The 19,143-nt window shown below is 33.0% G+C and overlaps 1 protein-coding gene across 2 annotated transcripts in view; it reads left to right on the forward strand.

Annotated features, from left to right (window-relative positions):
• LOC105499481 (ADAM metallopeptidase with thrombospondin type 1 motif 6) overlaps window positions 1-19,143 on the forward strand; it is a 329,327-nt gene that overhangs the window by 248,684 nt on the left and 61,500 nt on the right. For both annotated transcript variants that reach the window (XM_011772051.3, XM_071098858.1), the window contains 3 exons: window positions 8,708-8,841; window positions 9,883-10,006; window positions 10,530-10,610. In XM_011772051.3, the coding sequence (XP_011770353.1) occupies window positions 8,708-8,841; window positions 9,883-10,006; window positions 10,530-10,610 (339 nt within the window). The remainder of the gene's footprint in view (window positions 1-8,707; window positions 8,842-9,882; window positions 10,007-10,529; window positions 10,611-19,143) is intronic.

Here is a 19,143-nt window from a genome sequence, read left to right on the forward strand (position 1 = left end):
CACCCAGGATCTGTACTTTGTATCCTTCAATCCAATCAAGTTGACACTCAGTATTAACCATCACAACAGCCTTACTTTTTTTCCCTAGTTTCCCTGACATATAATTGACAAATAAAAATTGTATACAGTTAAGGTGTATAATGTAATGTTTTGATATACATATATACTGTGAAATGATTACCATAATCAAGCTAATGTATCCATCACCTCACGTAGTTACCTTTTTTCTGTGTATGATGAGAATACCTAAGATCTACTCTCAACAAATTTAAAATATACTATACATTATTCTTAACTATACTATATTAGATCTCTAGAACTGATCCCTCTTATAACTGAAAGCTTGTACCCTGTGAGCAACATCTCTCTATTTCCACCTAATCCCTGATAAGCACCCTTCTCTCTATGAGTTTGACTTTTTTAGATTCCACATATAAGTGAGATCATACAGTATTTGTATCTGACTTATTTCTCTCAGCATGATGTGCCCCAGCATTTCTGTATTTCTTTCTCATTTAAGATGGAATGATATTTCATTCTATATATCTGTATAAAACAATTTTCTTATCCATTCATCTGTTGACAGACACTTGGGTTGTTTCCATATCTTGACTAACGTGAATAATGCTTCAGTGAACATGGGAGTGTAGGTATCTCTTCAAGATAGTGATTTCATTTCCTTTGGATATATACCCAGAAGTGGGATTGCTGGATCATATGGTTATTCTATTTTTAATTTTTGGAGAAGCCTGCATACTATTTTCCATAATGGCACTGCTAGTTTACATTCCCACCAATAATGTATATAAGAGTTTTCTTTTCTCCACATCCTTACCTATACTTATTATCTTGTGACTTTTTTTGTACTAGCCATCCTAACATGTGTGAGGTAATATCTCATGGTGGTTTTTATTTGCATTTCCCTTATGATTAGTGATTTTGTACACCTTTTCATATACCTGTTGGCCATTTGTATCTCTTCTTTGGGGAAAAAAAGGTCTATTCACATTCTTTGCCTATTTTTTAATTAGTTGTTTTTTTTAAACTAGTGAGTTGTATGAGTTCCTTATATGTTTTGGGTATTTTCTCCTATTCTGTGGATTGCCTTTTCATTATATTGATCGGTTCCTTTGCTGTGCAGAAACTTTTTAGTTTGACATAGCCCTGCTTGTTTATTTTGGCATTTGTTGTCTGTGCTTTTGGTGTCATATCCAAGAAATCATTGCCAAGACCATCGTGCTGGAGCTTTGCCCTTACGTTTTCTTCTAGTAGTCTTATGTTTAATTCTTTAATCCCATTTCAGTTGATTTTTGTGTATGGTATAAACATCCAATTTCTTTTTCTTTCTTTCTTTTTTTTTTTTTTTTTTTTTCCTTTTTTGCATGTGAACATCTATTTTCCCCAACAGCACTTATTGAAGAGACTATCCTCTCCTCACTCTATTTTCTTGGCACCTTTGTCAAAGATTAGTTGACTATATATGCATGGGCTTATTTTCAGGCTTAATATTTGTTCCATTGCTCTACTTATCTGTTTTAATAAAATACTATACTGTTCTGATTGCTATAGGTTAGTAATATAGTTCAAAATCAGGAATTGTGATGCCTCTAGCTTTGTTGTTCTTGCTTAAGATTGCTGTGGCTATCTGGAGTCTTTTTAGTTTCATATGAATTTTAGGATTTTTTTTTCTATTTTTATGAAAAATATCATTGGAATTTTGATAGAGATTGCATTGAATCCATAGATCACTTTGGGAAGTATGGACATTTTGACAATATTGATCTTTCCAATCCGTGAACACATGACATCTTTCCATTATTTGTGTGTTCTTCAATTTTTTTCATCAGTGTTATACCTATTTTTGATGCTATTATAAATAAGATTGTTTTCTTAATTTCTGTCTTATGTAATTCATTGTTGGCCTATAGAAATGGACTGATTTTTGTTTGTTGATTTTAGTGTCTGTATTTACTGAATTTTGGTATTAGTTCTAACAGCTTTTGGTGGAGCCTTTAGGGTTTTCTATGTATAAGAATATGTTGTCAGCAAACAGAGACAATTTTTCTTCTTCCATTCCGTCTTGCATGCCTTTTGTTTCTTTTTCTTGCTTACTTGCTCAGACTAGGACTTCAGTACTATATTGAATGGAAATAGTGAGAATGGGCATCGTTACCTTGTTCCTGATCTTAGAGGAAAAAATGTCAGCCTTTCATCACTGAGTACGATGTTAGCTGTGGGCTTGTCATATAGGACATTTATTGTGTTGAGGTATATTCTTTCTATCCTTAATTTTTATAATGAAAAAATATTGAATTTTGTCAGATGCTATTTTTGCATCTATTGTAACGATCATTTGGATTTTCTCCTTCATTTTGTTAACATGGTGTATTACAGTGCCTGATTTGTGTATGTTGAATCATCCTTGCATCATCATGATAAACCCTACTTGATCATGTTGAATGATCCTTTTAATTTGCTATTTAATTTAATTTGCTAGTATTTTGTCGAAAACTTTTACATCCATGTTCATCAGGGATATTGGCCTATAATTTTCTTTTCTGTTAGTATCATTGTCCGGCTTGTTATCAGGGTAATGCTGCCCTCATAAAATGCATTTGGAGTATTTCCTTCTCTGCAATGTTTTTGAAAGAGTGTAAGAAAAATTGGTCTTAATTCTTCTTCGAATGTTTGGTATAATTCACTGGTGAAGTATAATATTGCACTTTTATTTGATGAGAGGTTTTTTGTTTTATTTTTTTTTAGTGTTTCAGCCTCTCTTCTTATTATTGTTCTGTTCAGATTTTCTATTCAGACTTCATGATTCAGTCTTTGTTGTATGTCTCTAGAACTTTATTCATTTCTTCTAGTTTAAATTGTTGACATATAAGTGTCCATAGTAGTCTCATGGTCCTTTGCATTTCTGTGGTGTCCGTTGTAATGTCTCCTCTTTCATTTCTGATTTTTATTTGAGGCTTTTCTCTTTCTCTCCTAGTGTAGCTAAAGATATGTCAATTTTGTTTATCTTCAAAAAAACCAACTCAGTTTTGTTTATCTTTTCAATTCGTTTTCTTTTCTCTATTTATTTCTGCCCTGAGCTTTGTTATTTTGTTCCTTCTTCTAACTTTGGGGTTAGTTTATTCTTCCTTTTCTAGTTCCTTGAGATGTAAAGTTAAGTTGTTTGTTTGAAATCTTTCTCCTTTTTTCATGTTAGACATTTATTGCTATAAGCTTTTCTCCTTGTAGTGCGTTTGCAGCATCTCATAAGTTTTGGAATGTTGTGTTTCTGTTTTTACTTGTCATAAGGTTTTTTGTTTGTTTGTTTTGGTTTTTTTTTTTTGTTGTTTGTTTGTTTTTGAGACAGAATCTCATTTAGTCATCCAGGCTGGAGGGCAGTGGTGCAATCTTGGCTGACTGCAACCTCTGCTTCCCAGGGTCACGTGATTCTCCTGCCTCAGCCTCCCGAGTACCTGGGATTACAGATGTGTAGCACCATAACTGGCTAACTTTTTGTAGTTTTAGTAGAGACTAGGTTTCAACGTGTTGACCTGGCTGATCTCAAACTTCTGACCTCAAGTGATCCGCCTACCTTGGCCTCCCAAAGTGCTGGGATTACAGGTGTGAGCCACCACACCTAGCTGCTTGTCATAAGATACTTTTAAATTTACTTTTTTATTTCTTCTTTGGCCCATTGATTGTTCAGGAGCACATTCTTTAATTTCCACATATTTGTGAATTTTCCCATTTTCTTTTTGTAACTGATTTCTAGTTTTATACCATTGTGGTCAGAAAAATGCTTGATATGATTTCAATCTTAAATGTGTTAAGACTTGTTTTGTGGCCTAACATATATGTATCCTGGAAAATTTTCTGTGTGGGCTTGAAAAGATAGTATATTTTGATGCTTCTGGGTGGAATTTTTTGTATGTCTGTTCATTCTGTTTGCTCTAAAGTATAATTCAAGTGCATCTTTTTCTTATTGGGATCCTGTCTGGATGATCTATCCATTGTTGAAAGTAGACTACTGAAGTATCTTCCTATTGAATTGTTGTCTATTTCTCTCATTGTATTTTAATATTGCATTACATATTTAGGTACTCCAATGTTGGGTGCATATTTACAATGGTAAATTGTACTGAATTCATGAATTGACTCCTTTATCATTATATACTGACTTTGTCTCTTGTTACAGTTTTTGACTAATAGCCTACTTTGCCTGATAGAAGTATAGCTCTCCCAGCTATGTTTTGGTTTCTGTTTCCATGGAATATATTTTCCCATCACTTCACTTTTAGTCTATGCGTGTTATTAATCTGAAGTGAGTGACTTGTAGGCAATATAGAGTTGTCTTGTTTTTTTAAAAAAAATTCATTTTGTTTTTCATTGTAGAATTTAATCCATTTACATTTATAGTAATTATGTTTCAATAATTACTACTTATATCTTGTCAATTGTTTCTGGCAGTTTTATAGACTTTTTTGTTTCTTTGTTTTTCTCTGGCTGTCTTCCTTTGTAATTTGATGATTTTCTGTAGTAGTATGCTTTGATTTCATATATATATATATATATATATATAGCAGATATATATATATATCTGCTATAGGTATTTTCCTTTGTGATTACCATGAAGCTAATATAAAAATCTATAGTTATAATAGTCTGTTTTAAGCTGTTAACAACTTACCTTCAATCATATACAAAAATTTGACACTTTTACTCTTCTGTTTTATATTTTTGATGTTATAGTCTTATCTTTTTATATTGTAGTCCATTCACAAATTAGTGTAGCTATCAGCCTCTTCTGGCCTGCAGGGATTCTGCTGAGAAATCTGCTGATAGACCTATGGAGTTCCCTTGTATGTTATGAATCTTTTTTCTCTTGCCTTCAAAATTCTTTGTCCTTGATTTTTGACAGTTTAATTATAATGTGTGTGAAGTCTTCATTGGGTTGAGCCTTATTAGAGATCTTTGAGCTTCATGTATTTGAATGTCCATATTGCTCTCTAGATTTGGGGAGTTTTCAGCCATTATTTCTTTAAATAAGCCTATTCCACTTTCTTTTCCATGTAAGATTCCTATAATGTGAAAATGTAGTTATCTTGGTGATGTCCCATAAATCCTTTTTATTCTTTTTCCTCTGACTGCAGATTTTTAAATGACCCCTCTTCAAGTTCATAGATTCTTTCCTCTGCTAGATCAAGTCTACTGTTGATGCTCTCTATTGCATTTTTTCATTTTATTCATTGTTTTCTTCACCTCCAGAATCTGTTTTGATTAATGATTTCTGTCTCTTTATTGAACTTCTCACTTTGTTCATGTATTGTTTTTCTGATTTCATTAAGTTGTCTGTGTTCTCTTATAGTTCCCTCCCCTTCCTTGAAACAATTATTTTGAATTGTTTTTCATGCCATTCATTGATCTCCATGTCTTTGGGGTTGGTTATTGGAATATTACTATGTTTCTTCAGTGGTATCATGTTTTCTTGATTTTTATTCTGGTTCCTTGAAGTATTGTGTTGCTGTCTTTGCATTTGGAGAATGCAGTCTTTACTGATTGGCTTCCAGAGAAAAATATCTTCACCATACAGCCCAGTTAAAGATTCTGAGGCTCTCTCAGACCTTTTCTATGGATGTGCCTACTCCACACCTCTTATTCTGTCTTGGGGAGGAATTCTTAAGAATGTACCCCTCTCTGGATTCCACAAAGCTGAACCAGGTGCTAAGAGCCTCCTGTTTGTTTTTTCTAGGGTGGTTTCCTAAATGCTCAAGTCGTGACTTCTCCCAATCCTACAAAGTTGTGGTGGCTGTCTGCATAAAATGCTTACACTTTCATCTATGGGAGCATGCTTGGGCAGTTGGCATATAGCAGTTTGGGGAGGATGGGGCATGCAGAGTTTTTGACGCAACTGTTGGCTAGTTGTGAGGTGGCCCATAGGCAAAACATCTTAAATGGCTCATGAGTTGGCTTCCCAACAGAGTCCGTGGAGTGGTTACTTGGGCCTATGGCCTCTCGCCTCTACTCCCAGGCTCTTCCAACCACTTAGCCATGCTGATCACCTCAGTATTCTGGATGAAGCAAGGAAACAGTAGGACTCTTAGGCAGTGTCCCACACAGCTAGGGGAGCTTGGTGCTTACTCTCTGTACTCTCACTTTCCCCTGTGGGAGAATCACAGGCTGGGGAGGGTGGCAGGGAGTCTCTCTTTTCACTGAGCTGTGCTTCCTTGAGGGAGGTGTGATACAGGTGAAGTGAAACTGGTCTTAAACCTCTTCAATTTATCTGTTTGGGGATTTTTTTTTTTCTCCAATGGCATGCTGGAACTTTTCTGCTGGAGTCCCATGAAAGTACACTTGTCTATAAGTAGCTGTCAGAATTGATCTTTCTGCAGGAAGATGACAATAGAAAGCTCCTCTTCCACCATCTTGCTGATGTCACTCTAGTACCTTTTCTGAAAGCTCATTATATCAGAAGAAGCTGAACACATCTTCAGCAGTAAACAAGAAACTTATTCCCATTTTCATCACATAATATAGTGGGCTAAGGATTATAACCGTAGTATTTATATGTCCTGCCTATCAAATATTACCTTACATAATTAATGTTAAAATGGAATAAACAGAAGACTCAGCTTCTCTTTTAAAAGCCTAATGCATAAAATGCTATATTAAATTCCAAAGCATTATGATAAAAAATAAGAGAAGAACTGTATTAGGTAATAATGAAGAAATTTCTGTTAAGATTCATGGACAATTAGGGTAATTTAGTTCATGAGAATCATATAAAAATAAATATAAGTAGTTTTGTTATCAGTTTGGGAAGAAATTATTTTATTTATTACTTGTTATTTCTATGCTCAGTATGGCAAAATTAATCATTAATCATTAACCTAAGGCTAAAAATCACATTATAAGTTAGATAGAAGCTCTATAGCCTAGAAACATTGAAAATGGAAGAAAATATAGACTCAGGCCAGAGGTTGTAAGTTGGCAATTTAGCGACCAGTTTTTATCTGCATACATATTTTAGCCTCCTACAGTATTTTTTTTTTTTTTTACAAAACTTTGGATCAGTTGTTACATTTAAAAACAAGAAGAGTTTAGATGGGAAAAAAAACTTGTTTTCATCTCTTCTTGAAAAAACAGACTGACAATATTGGACTATCTTCTTGCATAACAACATTCAACTGTACAGTTGAACAACATTCAACTGTAGCAGTGATCTCCTTTATTGGAATATGCTCTCTCTAATTTATCATTGACTCTACCACCCAGTCTATTTTTTTTTTCTTTACTTACCGTCAGCCTGCAGAAACATGATTTCTAAAAACTTCACTGAGATGCAGGCACGTCATTTCATCTTTCTGCTTTATTTCCTTTATTAAAAGTAGTCTTTATTTCAAAGAGAAATTTTAGCAGCATAATTAGATATGGTCAAAGTGATGAAATAGAGGTACAAAAGAAAATATTTTAAGTCATGATTTAGTCAATAATTACATTTTTATAAATAGTAGCTTTATCATGTGCTGCTTTTAATACAGTAACTCCACATTTATTGCTATTTTTCCAATATCCTGTAGTTATGATATGTACTCTGTTTTTTAAAAATTTCTATTAGTTAAGCCTATTTTTAACTTCAGCCTTAACACAAATTTCAATGACAAAATGAAAATGTTCAAATTACTATATGTATTTATTCACAAAGAAAATTAGTGTTTTAATTATTCAAATGTAATACTATATTTTATATTTATCTTTGATTAATTTGATGAGAATTATTCAAATTTAAAGTTATAGTTAATTTTAGTTTTGATTTGCTAATCATAAAAATTTATATCCTTGCTAAATCCAGGTTCATAGACTATGATATGTTTAAGGCAGGTACAAATTTAGTTTTATTTTATTTTATAACTACCACATCCTTGCTTGATGTAGCAGAGTTTTTGTATCAGCTTCAGTAACATATGTAGCAGAAACTTCTATTTGTTAGACAAGGTTCTTTTTGCAAGCATCCTTAAAGTTTATTTTCTTAGGTTTTTAAAAAAAATTGTTTTTCTTGGCCGGTGCAGTGGCTCACACCTGTATAATTCCAGCACTTTGGGAGGCTGAAGCAGGTGGATCACCTGAGGTTAGGAGTTCAAGGCCAGCCTGACTAACATGGTGAAACCCTGTCTCTACTAAAAATACAAAAATTAGATGGGCATAGTGGCAGGCGCCTGTAATCCCAGCTACTCAGGAAGCTGAGGCAGGGGAATCTCTTGAATTCAGGAGGCAGAGGTTGCAGTGAGCCGAGATGGCGCCATTGCACTCCAGGCTGGGCGACAGAGTGAGACTCCATCTCAAAAAAAATTGTTTTTCTTTCATTTTTTTTTTTTAAAAACATTCAATTACCTTCACTATGATCCCTTTTTACCTAAATTATAAATATATAATGGAACAAGAAATATAAAATACATTCTAAATATATATTACAAATATATAATGGAAATACCTGAAACTTTGAAACCTGAAAACTGCTGATTAAGTCCCCCTTTAAGTTGCACAACCAATTAAAATAAAGGTGAAATTTTAGAAAAGGAGGAAAGAAACCTACACAATCAGGCATGTAAGCAGGGAATTATGTCTACGTGAATTATAAATTTGCTATGGATAATACTGAATCACTCTTCATTAGGACAACCACTCCACTTATTTATCTTCTACTGTATTTGTCCAGGTGGGGTAAAACCTTGTGCATTAAACTGCTTGGCTGAAGGTTATAATTTCTACACTGAACGTGCTCCTGCGGTGATCGATGGGACCCAGTGCAATGCGGATTCACTGGATATCTGCATCAATGGAGAATGCAAGGTTGCTCAGATTTTACTCCTTTCTGTTGGGGTTTTTGAGACTTTTGTCTTTTTCTCATTAACTCCTATTTAACACTATGTTTAATTTTGTTAAAAAAAGAGGGCCGTATTTTAGAGAAATTCAATTCCCATTAAGAATAATAAAATATATAAATGTAAAATGACCCATTCATATTCAAGCACCATACAAATGTGCTTTATTCTGGTATTCTAGTTATTTTTACAGTAATTGCCAGAAATATGAAAATATTTTGGATTTTAATTTCCGTTATTCTTCTGTTCTGTTTACAAACAAAATGATAGAAAAAGAGAGAGAATGAGGATTCAGCTCTTATTCATATGCCTACCATATGTTCTTTTGGAAGATTATTTGATAAATTTCATAGCATAAATTTTCCTCAAAGTGTGAAACAGTAATGCTCCTCCTACTTTATCTCCTTTTGAAGCATTTACAATGGTTTTCATTGTGGAGTTAGTCTTTATTTTATTAAAGCATTTGCTTTAGGGAATTAGTCAGACTAGTTGGGAATTGTAGGAGCAAATCCATGCTATTTTCCTAGATCTGTGTATGATTGTGTCATAATAAGAAAAGCCACAAAAACCACTATTTTCATAAATTTTTTTACTTGTCTGGTTTTGTTTTACTTTAAAGAGAAGCACAAATTAAGTGCTTCAAACTGAGAAAGATGAGATAAAAAGCACCATTTTACTTAGTCTCATAATTTCTTGGAAAACTTTCTATCCTTCTGGCTACTTGTCTATAAATATATCTGATAATGATTCAGTTTGTGTATGATATTTGTGTGTGTTTATGTATCTGTGGGCAAGGGGTACTTTATTTTCTTGAAGAAAAAGTCATTTTTATGGCAGTATCCAAGTTTTTCAAATAACAAAGACCCAAGTATGGTTTTTATTCATGGATTACCTTATTTTTATTTTCTTTACTGGAAAAACAAGCAAATAAATAAGTTATATGTATTTGATTGGTTATGATTCCAATAATTTCTCTCTTGACACACTGAATATTCCTCTGTGTTTTCAGCACGTAGGTTGTGATAATATTTTGGGATCTGACGCTAGGGAAGATAGATGTCGAGTCTGTGGAGGGGACGGAAGCACATGTGATGCCATTGAAGGGTTCTTCAATGATTCACTGCCCAGGGGAGGTGAGTATGTAGAGACAACTCTTCCTCACACCTCTGGTGTACTGGGAGGAGCCAAAACCCTTGGTTTCCTCTACCCCCTTTTTTCAGATTTCTTTATTTAGGGAGACAATATTTTCTTCCCCAAATTGCTTTCAGTCATTTTAGTGTCAAACGTGGCTTCATGTAAGATATTTTAAGGAAATATTCTCCCTGCTTAACTTCATTTAGCCATGTTTCTTTAAGGTGTACATTCTCACAGAGCATTGATATGAGGGGCATGTGCTGAGGAAGAAAAGGAACAATTATTATACGTGTTGAGGCTTTTAAAATATCTTGAGATGATTTTAGAGAAAAAGACTGTTAAATACTGTTTCTCTAAAATGTGTTCATGAACCCAAAGGGTAATTTGCCCATATTTCATAACTCATAAAATGCAAAGTCAAAGAAAGAATGGAATAATAAGGAAACTATTAGTATTGAATGGTTACCAAATTCTCATTTCCTGACCAAGGCTGCTTAATACTGGCTGTCTTCTGTGTTCCAGGCTACATGGAAGTGGTACAGATACCAAGAGGCTCTGTTCACATTGAAGTCAGAGAAGTTGCCATGTCAAAGAACTATATTGGTATGTTAGACTGGTATGTTAGTTTGCTAGATTTTAGTTGATGAGGAAAAATAGCACCATACCATGAAGGAAAATGCATGCTGCTTTGAGGTAGATCACTTTCATGCTAAAAATGAAGTAAGCCCCAAGTTTTATAGGACCACATGTACAATGCTGAAGAGAAAAATTATAATTTATAGCTTATTCTTCACTGGGTTATTTTATATGTAAAAAAAAAAATCGGGCCAGGCGTGGTGGCTCATGCCTGTAATCCCAGCACTTTGGGAGGCCAAGGTGGGCGGATCACGAGGTCAGGAGATCGAGACCATCCTGGCTAACACAGTGAAACCCCATCTCTACTAAAAATACAAAAAAATTAGCTGGGCGTGCTGGCGGGCATCTGCAGTCCCAGCTACTCGGGGGGCTGAGGTAGGAGAATGGCGTGAACCCGGAGGCACAGCTTGCAGTGAGCCGAGATCGCGCCACTGCACTCCAGCCTGGGTGACTGACCGAGACTCCGTCTCAAAAAAATAAGTAAAATAAAATAAACCACTATCTCAAAGAGATATCCACACTCACATGATCATTACAGTATTATTCGCAATAGCAAAGATATGGAAGCAACATAAATATCTGTCAACAGATGAATGGATACAAAAACTTGTTTTATCCGTATGCAATAGAATATTATTCAGCCTTAAAAAAACAAGGAAACTTTTCATTTGCAACAATATGGATGAACCTGGAGGACATCATGCTAAGCTAAATAAGCCAGACACAGAAAGGCAAATACTGCATGATCTCACTTACATGTGGATTCTAAAAAAGTCAAACAGAGAGTGTAAGGGTATTTACGAGGGGGCAGGGAGAAGGTGGAATGGGAAGATATTGGTCAAAGAGTACAAACTTTCAGTTATAAGAGGAATAAGTTCTGCATATCTAATATACTTAATATACTTAAAAGTTAATAAAACGTATTGTATACTTGAAATTTGTTAAGAGAATAGAGCTTATTGTCACCACATACAAAAAAGGCAACTGTAGGAAGTTATGGATATGTAAATTAGCTTGATTGTGGTATTCATTTCACAATGTTTATGTATATCAAATCATCACATTGCACACCTTAAACTTACAATATTTTATTTGTGAGTTATACCTCAATAAAGCTGGAAAAAAGAAAGTATGAAAATGTTTCCCAAAATGCATGTATTATTTTATATTTCTTCAGTAATATAGAAGAGTTCCACTGCTCTACATCCTTGTCAGTACTTGGTATTGTCAGTCTTTTTAATTTTACCCATATGGATTTTTTTAGTGAAGTGTCTACACAAATATTTTACCCATTTAAACATTTTTTCCTTTTTTTGAGTTATGAGTTCTTTATATATTCTGGATAGAAGTCTTTGTCAGATATATTTTATGGATATTTTCTCCTGGTTTCTGCTTGCTTCTTCATTTTTTGAAGTGTCTTTTAATTTTGATGAAATTCAATTTATTAATTTTTTAATAGTTTGTGCTTTCATGTCCTATCTTAGAAATTTTGCCTGCTCCAAGATTGAAAAGATAGTTTTCAATATTTAAGAAGCTATAGTTTTTATTTTTATGTTTAAATATATGGTCTACAAAATATAAAATATATTCATTAAATGTAAAATAAAATTCAAAATACAGTCATTAAAGACGTGTATTGTGCATACCACGACTGATACCTACGAGGGGGAGAGACAACCAGGCAAATCTATTTGGGGAAGAACAATTATTTATTTACTTGAGTAACACCCTGTCCTTTGATTTAACACTTAGAGTAATGAACTTAAGACTTGAAACTATGATAAGAAATGTAAGATGCATGAAATTCAAAAATAAAATTGAAAAACAAACACATGTAGTCATTTTAAGTTAATTTTTATATAAGGTATAAAGTAAGGGTTGATGTTCCATTTTTTCATATGAATATTCAATTGCTGTAACACTGTTTGTTGAAAAGACTATCACTTCTTCCATTGAATTACCCTGACACATTTGTGAGAGATCAATTAAGCATACATGGATGAGTCTATTTCTCTTCTCACCCATTGATCTAGGTTTCTGTTCTTAAACCAACACCACACTGTATTGAGTAATCAAACTTCCCAGTGGGTCTCAAAATCCAGAAGCATTAGTCCTTGAATGTGCTCTTTCTCAAAATTATTTTTGCTTTTCTAGGTCTTTGTATTTCTATATACATATTAGCATGAACTTGTCAATTGAGACAAGTCTTTTTATACAAAAAGAGAGTATATGGAATCTATAGATTAAATTGTGGAGAATTAACATCTTAAAAATATTGAGTTTTCTAATACGTGAAAAGATTTACCTCTACATTTATTTAGGTCTTTTTAAAATTTTTTCACCAATGTTTCATTTTTAGTATATAGGTCTTGCACACATGTTCTGTTAAATCTAATCATGCTTTTTGGTGCTATTGTAAATACTACTGTATTTTAATTTAATTTCCAGTTTTTTGTTGTTATGTAATAATATAGTTGATTTCTTTTTATATTGCCCTCATGTCCTGAAACCTGGTTCACTCACATATTACTTCTAACAGTTATTTTGTAAATTCATTTGGATTTTCTCTATATATTATCATGTCATCCTCGAACAAAGGCACTTTTACATCTATCTTTCCAATCTTTATGCCCTTTGTTTTTTCTTACCTTATAGTAGTGTTCATGACCTTTAGTACAATGTTGAATAAATAAGGAGACTAGGTAGCCTTTTGTTTTCAACCAATCTTAAAGGCAAATCATTCCTTGTTGTTTTTAACCATTAAATATAACATTAGCTAGAAGATTTATGTAATGACTCTTTGTCAGTTTGAGGATGTTCCCTTTTATTTCTAGTTTTCTAAGGATTTTAGTCATGAATAGGTATTGAAGATGTCTGAATCTATTGACATGATTAGGTTGGGTTTTACCCTCCCTTTTTCTGTTAATACAGTAAATGCATTGATTGATTTTCAAATGTAAAATCCATCTAATATTCTTGGGCTATAAACCACTTTTTCATGATCTATTATTACTCTTATATATTGCTGGAATTAATTTTACTAATATTTTATTAAGAATATTTGGACCTATGTTCATGAGAGATATTTTTCTAGAGTCTTTTTCTTGTGATTTCTTTGCTGGTTTTTGTATTAGGTTAAGCCTGGCTTCATGAAATGGCTTGAGAAGTGTTCCTTTCTCCTCTATTTTCTGGAAGAGTCTGGAGAGAATTGTTATTATTTTTTAATGCTTGATAGAATTCAACTGTGAAGCCATCTAGAATGGAGTTGTCTTTGTGGGAAGTTTTTAATGTGGGAATTTTTATAGCAAAGTTTTCAAATTTATTGGCATAAAATTATGCATAATATTTTCTTATTATCCTTTTAATATCTGTAGGATCTGTAACAATGGCTCTTCTTTTCATTTTCCATATTGAAAATTTGTGTCTTCTTTCTTTACCTTGGTAATCCTAACAAGGGCTTTATTAATTGTATTGATCTTTTTAAAGAACAAGCTTATGGTTTAAATGATTTTCTCTATTGTTTGTCTATTTTGCATTACATTGATTCACACTCTTCTGTTTGTTTCTTTTTTCTATTCACTTTGTTTAATTTGTTCTTATTTGTTCTAGCTTCTCAAGATACAAACTTAAATTACTGATTAAAAATCTTTTTTCTACTATAAAACAAGCATTTTTTTACTATAAATTTCGTCAGACATTTGATACATTGTATTTTCCTTATGAAGTTTTAAATATTTCCTTATTTATCTTGTGACTCATGGCTTAGAAAGTATGATTTAATTTCCAAATATTTGGGTGTCTCACAAATACTTTTCTGATACTGATTTCTAGTTTAATTCTATTATGGACAGAAAACACACCTTATATGATTTTAGTTTTTTTGTTAAGGTTTTTTTATAGTCTAGCACATGTGCACTTGAGAAGAATGCATATTCTGCTATTTTTGGGTTAGTATACCATTATTTGCTGCCTTCTTGTTGAAGAATTACGGAAAGAATTATGTTGATATCTCCCATTAGAATTGTGGATTTGTTTACTGTTCTTATTAATGGCAAAAGCTGCGATTACTTTTGAACCAACCCAATAGTTTGTAAGATTTTTGCTTCATTTATTTTGATACTATGTTTTAGGTGTGTAGACATTTATGATTGTTACATCTTCTTGATATATTGAGCATTTTATCATTTTCAAATGTTTCTGTATATTCCTGATAATATTCTATGACCAGTCTGGCATGGTGGCACATGCCTGTAATTCCAACCACTCGGGAGGCAGAGGCAAGAGAACCATTGAGCTCAGGAGTTTGAGATCAGCCTGGGCAACATAGTGAGATACCCATCTCTTAAAAGTATTCTTTGACCCAAAGTCTGTTTTATCTGATACCAATCTAGCTGCCCCAGTTGTCTTCTGATCAGTGTTTGCATGGTAAATCTTTTTCTGTCTATTCACTTTCCATATGTAGGTACGTCTGTCTTTAAAATCTGTTTCTTTTAGGACACATGTAGTTTGATCTTTGTTTTTTATTATGTCTAACAATCATTGCATTTTTAAATTATAGTCTTTAGTTTGGTGGGGGGTTGGGGTCGGCAACTATTTCTGTTAAGGGTCAGACAGTAAATCTTATAGTCTCTGTTACAACTATTCACTTCTACCATTGCCCTGTGTAGGCAGACATAGGTAATAAATAAATGGGTGTGACTGTGTTCCAATAGAACTTTATCTACAAAAACAGGAGGTGGGTCGTAAGTTTGGTGACTTCTTGTTTAGATCATTTATATTTAATGTAATTATCAATATCGTTGGGTTTAAGCCTACTATCTTGCTGTTTTTCTGTTTGTCCTGGGTGTTTTTTTCCCTTTTATTCTCCCTTCATGTCTTCTTTTAGATTAACCATGGGTTTTATTGTATTCCATTTAATCTCTACTAAATAGCTTATTAGCTATACTTCTTTGCTCTGTTTAATTAGTGGTTGCTTTAGGATTTACAAAATGCATTTTTAATTTATCATAATACATTTCCAAATAATATTGCACCATTTTGTAAGGTCATAGAATATTATCAGGAATATAGAGAAACGTTTGAAAATGATAAAATGCTCAATATATCAAGAAGATGTAACAATCATAAATGTCTACACACCTAAAACATAGTTTCAAAATAAATGAAGCAAAAATCTTACAAACTATTGGGTTGGTGCAAAAGTAATCTCGGCTTTTGCCATTAATAAGAACAGTAAACAAATCCACAATTCTAATGGGAGATATCAACATAATTCTTTCCGTAATTCTTCAACAAGAAGGCAGCAAGTAAGAATATAAAAAACATGAAAAAACTATCCAACCAAAGGATAGTTGCATCCTTTAATTTAATGAACATTAATGGTATACTAACCCAAAAATAGCAGAATATGCATTCTTCTCAAGTGCACATTTCCAAATAATATTGCACCATATAGTGTAAGGCCCTTGCAACAATTTACTTCCATTGTCCCATTCCATTCTCTGTGCTGTTTTTTTTTAATACTTTTTACTTCTTTATATGTTATAAATCCCACAATATATGGTTATTATTTTTGTTTCAAAGAGCCAATTATCTTTAAAAACAATTTTTAAACAAGCAAAATTATTTTGCATTTACCCACATATTTACCATTATTCCTTTCTTTGTATAGATCTCAGTTGCCATCTGTTACAAATATGTGTGTATATACATGTAATGTCATCATGTTTCTTCTCATTATATTTATGTTTTCATTTAAAGTTCTTGAATATAATAGCTACTTGAAAATTATTTTCTGCTAATTCCATAATTTTTGTTATTTCTGGGTCTGTTTCTTTGGCTTTGCCTTCTTCCTGTTTGAATCACATTCTCCTCCTTTTCCACATTGGTAGTAATTTCTCATTGGATGTTGTACATTGTGAATGTTTCTTTGTTGAGAGCCTGGATTTTGATTTATTTCTTTAAAGGGTATTAAGTAACTTGTAGATAGGCTTGATCCTTTTGATGCTTGCTTTTGAGCTTTGTTTGGGTAAATCCAGAATATTCTTTATTCTAGACCTTGCTCAGCTCTCCTACAAAAGTATGATTCTTCTTGGGTGTCTATTGAATGGCCTGGTGATTGAAATGCAGTAGTTCTGCTTACTGCTCCACAGTAGTTTTTTTGCCTGACTTTATGTAATTTTATCCTATGCATATGCAGATCAATATTCAGCCACAGATTTTCTCCCTCCGCTCTTGTTCTCTGGTCCTGCATATTCCACCTATGTCAGCCTTCCCAGTTTCTGACCTCTCTTCACGTGGTGAGACCACCATGTTCTGCTTGGGTTCTCCACCTAAAGAAAGTGTCTCCAAGCAGAAAGTTGTGGAGATCATGGTCTCTGCACAGTCCTGTTCAATGCGTGAGAACAGCTGATTCACATATTTTGTGAGTTTTCTGATTATTTACAATGGGAGGGCAAGTCTAATACCAGTTATTTCAACATGAAAGTGAGTAGAAGTTCTATTTATTTGATGTTTAATCCTTTGAGATGGTTTTAGTCTCTCCAGAAACCCTTAGTGAGACCTAAATGAGTTTTTATTTTAGTTAAAATACCATTCCCTTTCTCTGAAAGCTTTTAAAAATAAGGGTACATCCAGAGTGTGTCTTGAGACAGAACACCAGTATCATCAGCCTCTTCTTTTATTTAAGAAGACTCCTTTATTTTTACACCATAATTCTGAATTATTTTCTGCATCAATAATACTCAAAAGAAAAAGATTTCTAGCCTCAGCTTTTTCCCTCTCTGGTAATTCTCTTTTCATAATGCCACATCATCTTCCTTTAGTCATTCTTACTTAATGCCTCTTAAATGCTTGGCATTTTTCTGAGCTACATTATGGCACCATTAGTTATATATTCCTAACAGCCAAAAGGTGTTAGAATTCCTTCATTTAGTAGTTGTATTAAAAAAAAAAAAACAAAACAAAAAACAAAAAAAAAAAAAAAAAACAAGGAAGTGAGAGCTCAACCTGAAGGAGAATTCAAACGTGCTTAGTTGTTTTTATCTTTATTTTTACTATTTCATATATGACAGTCTCAGATGTCCTTATAAAACCAAATGTTTTAAACTAGACAGAAAACCACTGCAAGTGAGAGTTGAAAATAAAAATTTTTAAGTTCGGGAAAAGTTCAAGGCCAGGTAGTTCTTCTATTTGCTTGTTCCTGTCTCAAAAGGTTAATTAGATTTATTTTTTGGCAGTTAAATGAATCTTGAAAACATATCTGAAGTTAAGAAACTACAAATATTTTTGCCAGGCAAATGGGGGTTGGGAGATGACAATGGTCTGTAGTATGAAGGACAAGAGCTGGAGGTCTAGAGAGTCAGAGACTCTGTACCATGACCCTTTAGTCCTTTTGGCCTACTTGTTTATCTGGACTGATGAATCACAGTTTTTGCAATCAGCTAGCATACTAACAAAATATTAAACTGACATGTTTATTTATTTCTTGTTTGTTTATAGGAGTTTTTGTATGTTAGTACTAAAAATACTTTTTCAGCCACATGTACTTTTAAACTGTGTGTGTGTGTGTGTGTGTGTGTGTGTGTGTGTGTGTATAGTTCTTGTAAGAGATTTTTTTTAAAGTATGCATGTTTATCTATTAACATTTTTTCTGAGTTTTTTGTCATGCTTAGAAAAACTTTTCATACCCTAATATTATGAGAAAAAAAAGTTCTATATTTTCTCCTGACATTTTAAGATTTAAGTATTTTTATATTTAAATATTTACCCATCTGGCATTTATCCTTTCTCTCTTTTTTTAACTTTGTTTTTATTGAGGTGAAATTAACATTACATAAAATTAACCATTTGAAGTGAACAATTAAGTGGCGTTTAGAACATTCCAAAACATTTACATCACCCCAGAAAAAAAACCATATCCATTAAGCAGATTACTCCCCATCCTCCCCATTCTCCCCATTCCCCATCCCCTGGCAACTGCCCATCTGCATTCTGTCTCTGTGGCTTTTTACCTACTCTGGATATTTTATATAAATGAAAGCATACTATATGTGATCTTTTCTGTCTGGTCTCTTCCACTTAATGTTTTTGAGGTTCATCACATTACAGCTTGTTATCAATACTTCATTACTTGTTATGGCTGAATAACATTCTGTTACATTATAATACCACTGTTTGTTTGTTTATTCATCCATTGATGAACATTTGGGTTGTTTTGATTTGGGGCTATTGGAAATAGTACTACTACGAATATGTGTGTCCAAGTATTTGAGTACCTGTTTTCAATTCTTCTGGATGTGTGCCTAGGAGTTGAATTGTGGCATTTATTCTTATATAAAGAATGAAATATAAATTCAGCATTTTTTTTTGCCAAAAGAATAGTCTTTTGCCTTACCGCCATTTCTTGTTATCTTTCCTTTACTAATTTAAGATACGTCCTTTATCATAAACAAAATTCCAAATGTACTTGGGTATATTTCTTAAATCTGTTTGATTTGTG

Source organism: Macaca nemestrina, chromosome 6 (assembly GCF_043159975.1).
Source record: "Macaca nemestrina isolate mMacNem1 chromosome 6, mMacNem.hap1, whole genome shotgun sequence".
NCBI classification, from domain to species: domain Eukaryota; kingdom Metazoa; phylum Chordata; class Mammalia; order Primates; family Cercopithecidae; genus Macaca; species Macaca nemestrina.